This window comes from Calidris pugnax, unplaced genomic scaffold, assembly GCF_001431845.1.
Source record: "Calidris pugnax isolate Ruff unplaced genomic scaffold, ASM143184v1 scaffold326, whole genome shotgun sequence".
NCBI lineage: Eukaryota > Metazoa > Chordata > Aves > Charadriiformes > Scolopacidae > Calidris > Calidris pugnax.
In genome coordinates this window covers 471024-484679 of record NW_015091265.1, presented here as the reverse complement: position 1 = coordinate 484679, position 13656 = coordinate 471024, and the positions used below count along the sequence as shown (strand labels likewise).

General features: G+C 43.6%; 1 protein-coding gene across 2 annotated transcripts in view; it reads right to left on the bottom strand.

The window, feature by feature from the left end:
- The window catches only part of RASGRF2 (Ras protein specific guanine nucleotide releasing factor 2), a 134666-nt gene extending 121114 nt beyond the window's left edge, over positions 1–13552 (bottom strand). For both annotated transcript variants that reach the window (XM_014960533.1, XM_014960534.1), the window contains exon 1: positions 13011–13552. In XM_014960533.1, the coding sequence (XP_014816019.1) occupies positions 13011–13295 (285 nt within the window). In that variant the 5' untranslated portion in view covers positions 13296–13552. The remainder of the gene's footprint in view (positions 1–13010) is intronic.
- Positions 13553–13656: the final 104 nt, after the last annotated feature.

Sequence of the window (13656 nt, the reverse complement as noted above, 5' to 3'; positions counted from 1 at the left end):
TCCTTTCCTTTCCTTTCCTTTCCTTGCCTTGCCTTGCCTTGCCTTGCCTTGCCTTTGCCTTGCCTTGCCTTTGCCTTGCCTTGCCTTTGCCTTCCCTTCCCTTCCCTTCCCTTCCCTTCCCTTCTCTTCTCTTCTCTTTTACAAAGCTTGTTCTTTTCCAAGCTTGTTGCAAGGAAGCTGAGTAAAGCACATGACCTCTTTTGTTTTTGAAGTAATGCCCTGTGCACCACACCACTGTAAAATATGAAAACTTGGTTGCTTACACTTCTCCACCCACCTTGAAAACAAGAGTAGAGAGTCAGGATCTCTCAGCAGACCAAGAAATAAAAAGTTGTTCCCCTGGAAGCTACGGAAGCGGTTACATGAGTAGGACATGATGCATCTGAGAAGCTATCAGAAAGGACACAAGTGATGAAATGAGTCTTATACGGATACTTTGTGTTCCCTCTCGGTAGCATATCGAGTCATTTTCTGGTATGATCTGAATGAGAGGAGCACAGAGACGCCACAAACCCATGCAGTGTTCCCAGCACTGCACACGAGGCAGCTCAGAAGCACTGCATTGATGTTGGTTTAGCAGAAACTGAACCAGGTTTCTGCCACAGGAAGACCAGGAAGACCAAAAAAAAAACAAAAACAACCAGTTTGAAATTTACACAAGGAAAGGAAAAGCTCAAAGAGGAGGACACCAGAAAGATGAAGCAAATGTGTGTACAACCATATAATATTAACCTATTTCAATGATTACAACAATCACAAGCCTTGACGCAGAAGAAACACCCTTCTTGGGTAAGCACTATTAAGAGGACCTGCTATAATTACAAATAACTTATTCACACACACACACAAAAAAAAAAAAAAAAAAAAAAAGAGAAGGAAACTCCAAACTCAGCTAAGTGCACCAAAACCGAACTCCCTGAAAGAGTAAGTTGTACAATCAAGGTCAACAGGACTAGCGAGAGCATTTTGCCTGGAAGGTGTACCCAACAGACCCCAGTGGCAGAGGGAAGTAAAGTCATGAATTAGAAGAGGAATACGCCAGCTGTAGGTTTCAAGATTAGGCACTTCGCAGGTCTTTACCACGTGCTTTTGCTGTGTGCAGAAACATGCTCGTGATACCTTATGACTAACTCGGTTACCACTTCTGTGTTCACCCATTAAGCCGCAGATGAACACCCTAAAATACTGCAAGGATAAACAAATATCCCCATGCAGATGGCGTTACCCATATGCTAGCATATGGGAAGCACTATTAGGCCTGTTTTACTCCTGGAGAAGTAAGGCAGTCAAGAAACTGTTCACCAGGAGGCCATGGGGAGCGAGTGGCTCAGGAAGAAAAGGCAACCAGGAGATACATCATCCAAATAACCACCCTTCTACTCCACATCACCCAGCCTATGGGCACACATAAGGTACACGCACAATCCTATGTCTTCAAAAAAGTAAGAATAAGATAAAGAATCAAAGAGGTGTTTGCAGAAAGTCAATGGTCTTTAAGAAAACCTATTTAAAACAGAGCTGTGAAGATACTTTCTTTTTTTTTTTTTTTTTTTTTTTTTTTTTTTTTTTTTTTTTTTCCCCCCCCCTTTTATGAAAGGTAAATCTATCTATTTATTTATTTCACACGGAACCACTTGGCATTACTCTAAATTGTCGAGTGCATCTGAGTGGCTGCCTTCACTTCGTTCACTTGGCTGGCCTGCAGCCAAGGTATCTGCTGCTAAGCTACAAGAACACCGAGCAGCAATTCAGGGAAGAGTATCCTCCTTTAAAGCATTTTAATATTAGCCTACGTGGTGCAGACATGACTTCCCCATCGGTCTGCAGCAATTTTCATCCTGCTGCTGACGGAGCTCTCTCAGGTCGCTGCACATTCTGGACCGTATCACACTGGACACCAGCTAGCCAGGCTTTCCCTCAGGCCACCAAGTAATGCACTTACGAAACTTCCATCTGCAGCAGGCAGCAAAAATAGGAGAAAAACCCTAGTCTAGGGCCTGCAAGCTCACACCTAGTACAATAACAAATCTGGACCAAAATGCATTGTCTCTGTCTGGTTGTTTCCGTAACATACATCACGTGGGTCAAAGAGCTTCATTTTTTCACACCTCAATTTGTACCTCAATTTCATGTTGTTTTTTATTTTGTTTTTTTAGAAGTTGGATTGCTGTTTTTTTTTCCAGTTTTTGGCATTAGATTACAAAGCCAGGTACACAGAGATTTGGAAAAGCGCCACATCTGAGGCTGCCTTGCACATTGTTAATTTAGTCCCAGGTGTGCAAGCATAATGATTGCAGTCCTTTAAGACATGATTCTTCTCTCAGGAGATCCTGCCTCAGTTACCACCTACAAGTGAGATACGACTTCATATTTTGCTTTATCTTGATTCTTGAATGCACGTCTCCCTGCTTTATCTATTGCACACTAATCAGCAAAGTTCAGAAACCTCTTACATGATGAAGTGTCCTATGACACTTTTCATGACATCCTTCAGATGCTTCCTTTGAATTAACACATTTCTTTTCACAACGGCCAGTGAGGTAAGAAAGAATTACTGCAAATATGGTCAGCACAAAATCCAGCAGTTTCAGATGCAGCTCAGTTTGGATGCCTGAGCTGAAAAAACATCAGCCTTTGGTATTGAAATGGCACTTTTATTTGTTTTAACCGCTGCTTTCACAGAGATCAGTACTACCTTTGCGTGCCTAGCTGGGTCCCCAAAATAAGGAATGATTAATTATACTGTAAAACACCTCATGGATGTAATTCGTGCAATTTTTCACAGAAATCCTAGGCAAAAGGCAGAATCCAGTCCCCACAGGTAGTGTTCTGATTTTACCATGAAATCACATTTCTCTTCCAGCAGCCCCGTGCCTCACATACCACAAACGCTCAGAAAAGGGGAGGGAAGTAGAAAAGTCCTATAGGAAATTACCCCCTTGGGGATATTCACCGCAATTCTTCTCTTGAATACTGTATGAGACAGGAGTCCCAGGAAAGAAACATATCTCCTGAAGCTGCAGAGCACACCACAACACAGAAGAAAGCTGGGCTGGCTGCTGGGCTGCTCAAGAAGCCTCGGCTCTGTCCCCCTCTAACTGCTGGGTGCTTGGTCTTCAGCCCTACTGCTGGGTCCACACAACTCCTTGGACTTCACAGGAAAGCGGGAGAGAGGCAGCAAGCACACATTAGTACTTGTAAGGAGCAGCTGCAGGACCAGAGGCTCTGCTCCAGCCCTTGGACCTTACACTGAGCTGGCACTGTGACAGCAGGAGCTGGCTGGCATCCTCCTGTGGGATAACCACTAGAGGGAGAAGACATGTACCTCTCCAGCAGGCATCACGCTTCCCATCTGCTGCCACAAAAATAATGAGATTCCTGGATTCTGGAAGTCTGGAAGATTCAGACTCTGGAAGCACCAGGTCATCTGGATCTTCTCCCCATCACTGTTCCTCAGCTCGCCTGCTATTCTTTTCAGTCACCATACACTTCTTGGGGCAAGAAAGCTACAAACAAAAGACCTCACAGTCAAAAAACCAACAAATATACCCAGCAAATTGCACCTATAAGTCTGAGTACCATCCCAGGAGCCATCATAGAATCGTCTAGGTTGGAAGAGACCCTTGGGATCATCGAGTCCAACCATCTACCCTACTCTACAAAGTCATCCCCTACACCATGTCCCTTAGCACTGCATCATCTGCCTGATGTTCCTGGTCAATCCCTAAGAATAGGTAACAACACTTACGCTATCAAATGTAATAGCAGTTTTGCCACCACAGTGTAATTTATTACTGTTCTTCCCTTCATCTGTACACACAAATATCTGCATGTCTAATGATGATATTTCACAGACACCAGTGTTGGATCCCTCCACTCTTCTGCCAGTTTTTCTTCTGTCTTTCTCTTAAAAGACCTTTGCAGCTGACCCACAACTTTTAACTTATCCCCAACAGATTTATTAGGAAGAAGTACTTTTACTATTTCCCTAAATTTTTTCTGAGTGCCAAACAGAAGAAAATATGGCTGGTAAAAAAGGTTGCAATTTCCTTGTCATGCCTGAGCATCCATGAATGCATGAGGTTAAAAATGAATTCCTGATTTCATTCTGGAGGACATCAGAGAGATTCTGTCAAAGTCACTGAACACAATCTCCACAATTCCAGAGAAGAATATAAAATCTTTGGCTTTTGCTGAAATGGGAGAAACAACTTGTATAAGGGAGAGGAAGTGAACAGAAAGCAGAAAGAAAAAGAACCATTGGTCACCTGCAATCAGCCTGAACTTCCAACATATGAGGGTCCAGCACATACCTAAAACATCTAACACAAAACAGCAATAAAGTGGTATGTTTTAGGATCCAGTATGGTAGATTTCAGATCTTTGTCTACAGCCACGAACACTGAAACCTCGTGGCTGGCTGTAGATGTAGATGTTCCTCATGACAGCAGCAGAACATGGTATCTGAGGTGCCCGGGACACATCTGAGCCAGGTGTCTGAGTTCAACAGTCCTCTGAGATTTAGTCACTGCTCTTGGTGGGGTCTGTTCAGTCTAACAAATGTAGACACCTAATTCAGGATGGGGTGACTAATTCTCCAGGCTCCGCTGGCTGCATTTGCTGCGACTCCACTGCCTGCAATAGTGTGGGGCACCTAAGGTGGCATGACCAGCATCCTACTCTACATTCCACGACTGCAAATACATAGACATCTACAGAAAGTTTAAAATTTATTCAAAGAATGCTATATGGAGGTGCAACGTTTAAAGAAAAAGCTATGTAATGAGTTTGCAGAGTTCAGAAGGGTGCAAAGGACACACCGTACCGCAATGGAAACCTTGCAGTAATTGGGGAACTTGAACCACACTAGGTCAAAACTGCAGAACAATTAAGCAGCAGGTAATTTCTGTTGCTCAGCCATTAAACCAAAGTCAAAAACTCAAGAGGCAAAAAATGGACAGAAGTCACTGTTCCACAGTACCAGGAGAAGAAAGGGGAGAACTATAACAGGAAGACAGCATATAAACCCATATTCTTTCCAATAGTTACAGCCTTTAACTCTTAAAAGACAATTAATTTTTTTCAAAAGCAGCAGTGGAATTAGAGCTGCCACAAAAAAACGTTTCCACTGTAAAACAGTGGAAGTAATATCACTAATGACTATGTAACTCAATCAGAATTGGTACTTTATAAACACTTCCAATAAAACTGAGTCAGTTCTGAGCTCATGGAAAATACAATGGAAATATTTAAATGGCTGCATTGAATTGGGGAAGCCTCTGCTTTTATATATACTGATTCTGTACCTCAAACAGAAAACCTTATGGGATTGGTATATCAAAAAAAAAAAACATTGGAAGCTAGATTGTAAGCATATGTTCCTAGACATCTAGTGCAGAACACAGTGTTAAAAAAAAAACCAAACCTCTCCCTCAATTCATCTTCAGCATCAGTAATGGCTGGTAGACAGAAAAAACTGAAAAGGGATACTACGTGGAATCTTGTTTTCCTTCAGCTGTGTGAACAGGCGGATGACACTGTCTTTCTAAATTGCTGTGGCTGATCAACAATCAGGCAACAAACAAACATCAACATTGTTTTCAATCCAGACACGCTCTACCCACACCTTCCCCAGCAGATCCATGAAAGAGTACCTAAATTTGGCCAGTCCATCACCGCTTGAGTAAGCACAAAGTGAGAACGCTTATCACACTCACACTGAAAAATGGGTTAGTGCTGCCTCAGACTCGGCAGCAGCCGTGGTACCCAACTTGCTTTGAAGCAGCGGATCTAGAGACGTGTGCTCCTGCCAGCAGCAAAATCTGTCGCTAAGGATGGAGAAAAGCGGTGGATTGGTATTTTCAGACATCACTATCTTCACCAGCTGCACGATGTCTATGCTAATGATTTACTGCACTGACGGGGGGCCTCTTTTTGGTGTGAATCTGCTCCACTATACATGGAAGTCAGACAGTGGGACACTACTTAAGAGTGTCCTGCTTGCAGTGCAGGTCCTGCAGCAACCAGCTCTCTCCATGTCTCCATTATGCACTACCAACTGGGTTAGACATCACTGTTGCTCAAGATGGAATGTGGATATAAGCACCAGGAACCCATAATGGGAAGCATGGAAATGCCCCTTCCCTCTTTGCAAAAACCACTCAGTAATGCAGATGTTCTGCAAGTGACATGCACAAGACCAGCAATTATATGTGGCCAATTTCATAGAATCACAGAATCATAGAATGGTTTGGGTTGGAAGGGACCTCAAAGATCATCAAGTTCCAACCCCCCTGCCCTGGGCAGGGACACCTCCCACCAGACCAGGTTACTCAAAGCCCCATCCAGCCTGGCCTTGAACCCCTCCAGGGATGGGGCATCCACAGCTTCTCTGGGCAACCTGTTCCAGTGTCTCACCACCTTCATAGTAAAAAATTTCTTCCTGAGATCTAATCTGAATCTTTTTTCTTCCAATTTAAAACCATTTCCCCTTGTCCTATCATTACACCTCCTGGGAAAGAGTCCCTCCCCAGCTCTTCTATAGGCACCCTTCAGATATTGAAAGGCCGCTATTAGGTCTCCCCGGAGCAAGAAATTCTCAGGATGGAAAACCCTCAGCAAGTGGATCAAAAAAAAAAAACAAAAACAACCACTGCTGTATTACTAATGATGACATTTCAATACATAATATATGAATATATAAAGACTGATAATGCTGCCAGATTACTACAGAAATAGAAGTAGCTCTGCCCGGATCTTCTATTCAGGTACACGGTGAGAAATTAAAACAGGTGGCATGTTACAAGGAAACAGGGTACGTGCCTTGGAAGATGAAGAAAACCACCAAATCTATTTTAAAAGTTAAATTAAGAGAAATGGAGCATAATTGTTCACCTAATTGGGGTGAACTTACTGTTTTTGTGCTCAGAATTTTTTTTGTTTTCTACAAATTTTGTCTTAACATTTGAGGAACTAAACAGATAATGCAAAATCAATACAGCTCTGCCAACAGAAGAGAGAAAACAAAAGAAGCAGCAGCATTGACTATGGGACTGGTGGAAGAATTAAACCGGTGCTAAACTGTTATGATACTTCATTTTAAATGTTAATTTGAGCATTCACATCATCGTTGTGAGCGACACAGCTGTAGGTAGGTTCTGGTCACTCTGCACAGCGCTCGCCTGATGTTTAAGGCTGAGAAGGTAGAACACCTTATTCTTACAAAGTGTCAGCGTGGAGGGTTTGGTCCTTACGCTTTGGGATGCATTTCAGATTTAGTTCTAACCTGATTCCAGTCTTTCACTCGCTGACATTTCACCTGTTAGCTAAAAGGATTTCCCAGCAACTCCACAAATAAGCCTCTGCCAAATGTAATTTGCCTTGGGATCTAATTATTTTTCCAATAACTTAATTAAGGAGTATGCAGTTCTGTTAAAGCATAACGTAGTATTTCAGGATCTTACAGTACCTCACAGAGTAATGCTAAGGATTTCACCCTGTTTTCTCTGCAGTAACACTCTGTCTCACCAAGATCTGGACTTACTACAATCACTGTTGGTTTTCTTTTAATTACTCTTTAGTCTAAGATACTCAGGTGGTGCCTTTTGTTGCCTTTTGCGCCTCAAGCATGAGACACACTCAAGAACAGAAAACAACAGATCAGTCTCCAGTTTCTGACCAAAGTCACTTGACATGGACTAAGGTAGCCAAAGGTTTAATATTACACTTTTCAATGGCATCAGTATTCTTTGAGCTACATCTGTGTGGATTTAACTAAACTTTCCAGAGGAGGGCATTTAAAAAATGAACTAGATCTACCTGTAACTCACTTCTCAGCTGGGTACATTCCCTGCTTTTGCGTAGTTACAAATGGCCCATTTCATAACTCTACAGCAGAAAAGTGTGTTTCCAAGAGTTAGAATGAAATGCTTAAAAAATGCTTAAATTTTGGCAAAATAGCAACAAATACGGCCATGAGATTTCTCTGTTCTTCTCATTATCCCTGAAACGTGCTCATTACTAAGCAAGCAGGTAAACACGAAACCTGTACCAAATACCAAAGTTGGGTCCCTGGAGAGATCACAAGGGTTATACTTTTCTATTTATTTATTTACTGCCCGTGGCCTTAGGGCAGAAAGCACACTGCAAATTTACTTTACAGTTCAGTACAAAAAGCCAGGGGCAACCCCTTTTGATGCACCTTCCCTTAAGCACAACTTCAGCAACTCATTTTCCAGCTACTCCTTGAATGCATCTCAACATGGTTTGAATCAATGCATTTCTTGGAAGTGCCCACAAACTTCACTGTCTCATGACAGTGACCGAAGGACGGAGGGGCCACAGGGGTTACCTGGGAAAGCAAACAACAGCTAGTTACCTCAAAGTTATCCTCACACAAGAACTATCCAAAGACTCTTTTCTGAGTGGGTCTTACAGAAACATTAATCCAAAATAGCACTAGTATCTTAAAACTTTCCCACTGCCCATCTTTTTTAATTAGCTCCTTGTGTTGCAGATAGTCCATCCAAAAAAAAAAAAAAGAAAAAATGTGCAGATGGAAAAAACCCCAACAAATCAACAAATCTTTTTCTTCTCAGATACTGAGAAGACAAACTCATCTTTTTTATTTATTTTTTTAAGTGCTGCAGGAAATTTTTAAAACACAGGCATCTCTGATGGACCTTTGCACTGAAACAACCCAGGGAGTTACTTGCTCACGTGCAAGCAGTAAGATTTATGGACAATATTACACCTAAAAGTGGCAAGCTATCTTGGCAAAAGATAACACCACTCCTCAGCTATCTCCTATATATAATAGACAGAGGATGCTGAACAACACAGGGGTGGGTTTTTTTCCCAATAAAAGTGAAGAAATGAACTTTTAATTCATTATATGTTCAGAAAAAAAAAATGACCTTTAAGCACTGTTGCTAGGTTTTATATACACTGAATTAGCAGTGAGGTACAGCAAAAGCTGTTGGTGGCATATGCCTGCCTTATCACTTCAAGGAATGTATGTAAAATAGAGAGGTTTCACACAAAATCACCATGGCCTTTATAAAATAAATACAGAGCTACAGTAAGCAGAAAAAAAATTCAAATAATTGGATTCTGTTAATCTGTGGGGACATGGACTTAATACTGCATTTAATTTTGCTAAGTGGGAGGAAGATTATTGCAGGTAACATCCAAAAAATAGTCTCTGCTCAAATTGTATAACATTTACAAGCTTAAATACTCTGAGACAGTTATTAATAACTATAGCAGAACATTTCCATGTATTCAATCCACAGTTATGAAAGAAACTAAACATACAGGCCTCCTCCCAATGTAGACAACAATAATAATAATAATATTTACATTCCTCTACTCACATGCTTCCAACAGTCTTTTAAAAAAAAAAAAGACCTGTGAACTTGCTGGATCACAAGTGCCAGCCTCCTATGAAACACTGCAGAAAGCACAATTTTTAGGCATGTTATTTTACTTTTGAAAGAGCCTAGCTACTCACTGAGACAAAGCCATTCTCTTCTCAGAGTTTCTGAAACAAAAGCTGAAATTCATTCTTATCAAGTCTGTCATTGTCACAGCGGAGGACTTGTTGGGAGCTGCACTTGTTTACAGCCTACGGCTCCTGCAGGAAGAAGCATTTTAACTAATACCAGAATTTGAGCTTTTCACATGTAGTATTTTCATGTCCTGATTTGCTGTTTTGCAACTCAAGCTTCTTCCACATCGTTGTTGTTGGTTTTTTTTCAATTAATCTGTCTATTTTTTTTCCTGAATGGGAAATCAGAATGGATAGCAACACCTGTTTGACATTTACAAAAAATCTTCTAAAATCTGAGGGAGATTGAAATGCTTTTCCTTAAAAATAAAAACTCCCCATACAAATCATTTAATATCTACAACAGACTCGACTGGATCCCATACTCACAGAGTATCAACTGGTTCATGCTTTATGCAGTTTGTTAATATTAAGAAAGGTGCTGTACTTTTAGAAGAATTTGCTTGGAAGCTTGGAAGCAAGGAAAAAAATATACTAATATCTTAATGGAACAGACCCAAAAAAAAAAGTGCATTCTGTCATGGTAATTTTTTTTTTCAAGCTCTTAATACTTTAATATTACAGCAAATGTTATGAAGGCATTTGGCATCTTGCACAAAAGGCTGTTGTGGTTCCTGTAATGCTTTAATGCCCCCTCATGATGGACTGCTGGAAGAGCATAACGGGAGCCTGGTACCCAGACCTAAACAGGGCTGTTGGCTGAAATACAGTCTGTGGCACAGGGAAGTACAGCTCCCCACTGAACTCCTGACAACTTCTCAGCACAGTTCTTACCTGGCCTATGACTTGACAAGCAATCCTCAAACTACTCAAACTAAAACTGAAGGCATCTGCAAACCGAGGGAAACAAAATACATATTTGTTCTGCATGCATTTTTCCATTATCTTGAGTTACATAACTTAAAGAAAACTCATTGCTTTTTCAAAGGATGCTGATGAAGCTCTTTCCGTGTGATTAATTCTTCTTCCTTTCTCCCCCTCATTTGTGTAATTTTATAACACATATCACACTAATGTCTAAATTACCTAGGTAAATAAAACCCTGACTAAAAGACATTATTTTTCCCTTCTTTCTCTTTTGAAGAGTGATCTGATTCTTTAAAAACTGGCATAGAGCTTCTAATTTTTTTCATTCCATTAATACATTTGTGTCGTTAAATCAAAGCAAATTAAATCTAGGCAGTATTTTCACATTGCCAGTAGTTAACACGTACAACACTGAGTATTCATTATCATCTGATTAAAATAATTTTGTCTTCCTCTGTTAATAAACTGAAGGGTCACAGTTTATTACTTTACACCTGTAAGAACATGAACACATTTTATGAATAAAAAGGGTTGTTTAATTTTCAAATATTTATCTTTTTTTCTTGTAAATGATCAGTTTCAGTCACTGAGAGAGTTTCCTGTACACCCTAGTAAGGGTTTGTGTCTGTATGAATACACAAACGAGGGCACACTTTGATGAGTAAACATCTGTAAAAACTACCAACACTCCAAAGCTTTATTCTGCATCAAACGAAAGATGAACAGGAAGAAGGTATTTTCTGATGGTCTGCCATCACCACTACCATCTGATGGTCTGAAAAAATTCGAACTAGGATCCCGTGAAAAAAAAATAAAAAATTGAAGCGTTCTTCTGACTCTTTAATAGCACTCTGCTATTACATGCACATAGTTGATGTTTAAAGCAAAGCAAAATTCAGCTTCATCCCCTGTAATTATTGTGTCTCTGCACCACCAAATGTAATTACAAACAGCTCAGACATTCATCACTATATAAAAGCACAACTGAAGATTCCTGGAGAACAGATAACGGAAAGACATTGTTTTCACACAGTTCTCTTAGTCAAGCCGTAGTTTAACAACACTACCAATAAACAAGTGTACTAAGCCAACGTAAAGCAGACAGGGAAAAATTCATGTTTTATTTCGACTAGGGAATCCTCCAGTATTTGATTTATCGACGCTTATGACAACATGTCTCAAAGCAACAAGCAACAATGTGACGGATGAATATGACATCGCTACGACCATCCCAACTTCCCAAAGTTCACTGGCCTAACTACGTATAGCACCTCAAAGGCATGAAAGTATTTGTTCTAAACGGGCAAAAAAGCACAGACATAGGACAAGGTTCTTGTGCTCTTCTCACAAAGTTGTAACACTGGCAGAGCAGGCAGATGTGCCAGTTTCCAGGAGCTGGCTTCGCTCCGTGTCCCCTCTTGGCAATCAGCAGGGAACACCTGCAGCCAGCTCCAAACCACCCTCCTTCACAGTCACCCCAACTTTTCCAAACCGGTTTGACACCTGCTTGGTTTCTCTCTGGTTGGGGGGAGAAAGGCACCGGGGCACGCCAGATGCAGATTCAAACAAATTTCAACCAGGGCAGCAAATTAGACCCCGCATTTACATGAGGCAACAGGAGGCGTGTGGTTGGGATACCCGATCTCTATCTACAACAACACCACCCTCCTCTTCTTCAGGGTTACGTAATACACAGATAGCACTTAACCACTCGCTTGTTGGACACAATGCCTGTCAAACTGATCAGCTTCCAGGTTTGGGGGGAGGTGGGGGGGGGAAGAATTTGGCAGTTCACGCTTTAGGAACCATCACCCCTCACGGGAATGAATCCCCACGAAGCCTTCAGTGTCCCTTATCCCCAGGCAAGCCAGGCAAGATGAGGCTGGGAGCGTTGCGCCACCATGTCTATCGCAAGCACAACCGGCTCCGCAACACCTGCCTGGAAAAACAACCCGCTGACTTCTGCTCCACGGCAGGCTGTAAATCAGGGCACATCTTCACCCAGAGCCTGGCCTGGCTCTCGGAGGGGTTCCCAATGGGAGAGCTGAGAGCCTGTGACCCCTCACAGCATCGCTGTGCCACCCAGCAGCCCCACGGCTGCCCAGGGACAAACTCTGTGACCCCTCAGAGTCCCCCCCCCCCACGCTGTTTGGGTGCTTTGGCCCCTCGCACCCTCTGTTTGCTGAGTTTGGTTGGAAACACTCAGCCGTGTCACCATCAAGATGACTATAAACACCTCGTTTGTGAGATGCTACTCTCCGGCTGCTCTACTGAGATAAGGTGTGCACACACCGAGGGCGGGGGGGACACACACAAAAAGAGTCAGGGAGGAAGGAAAACTCATCAGACGGGACGGGAAAGCCACTTTCTGCACGGCTGCCTGCTCTCTGAAGCTCTTCCATGAGCGGCAGCGATCTCCCCACCGGGGTCTGGGGACCGAGGACGGTCACTGTCACCCTCCCGGGGGTGGTGGGGGGGGATGATGGAGGGGAGGCAGCCGGGACGCCCCGACGGCCAGGGCTTTCCTTCTCCCCTCGCACCCTGCCTGCCCTCCTCCCTCTCTCCATCCCTCCCTCCATCCCTCCCTCCCGCGGGGAGCGGGCCGGCCGTCGGGCTGCCCCCGTGGCGGCGGTACCTGCTTCTCCAGCGCAGCATCCTTGGCGCTGCCGGCGGCGGAGCTTTTGGGAGCCGGCACCCTCTCGCAGTTGCAGCCCTCCAGCATGTACATGCCGGCGGGGCGGGCGCTCTGCTCCCCTTCGAAGTAGAAGAGGACGTTTTGGTAGAGGGCGAACCACTTTTCGTGCCAGCGGTTGGTCTCCGCCGTCTTCTTGCTCAGGTAGCCCCGCTTGGTGCCTTCCTTGCGGGCCAAGAGGGCCAGGTACAGGGCGTGCCCCTCGTTATACCGCACGCTCTTCTGCATGGTGGCCACCGGCAGCCCCGCGGCCACTCGACCCGGCCCGAAGGGCAACCTCAGCGCGGCGGTACCGGCTGCGCCGCGCCGCGGCAGCGCTTCATGGGCGCCGACACGCACCGACGGGCGGCCCCCGCCCCCCCCCGACACACACACACACTCACACACACACACACTCCCTCCCGCTGGCCCCGGCCCCGCGCTGGGCAGGGAATTATCATTTTTATCCGCTTGAGCAACGTTCCCGGAGGCGCAGGAGCCTCCGAGCGCGGCTCGCCGGGATCGGCTCCGGCTGTGCCGGCCCTGCCAAAGCCGGGAATATTTTTAGCTCTTTCTGTTGTTGGGTTTGGCTTCTCTTTTTCTTTTTTTT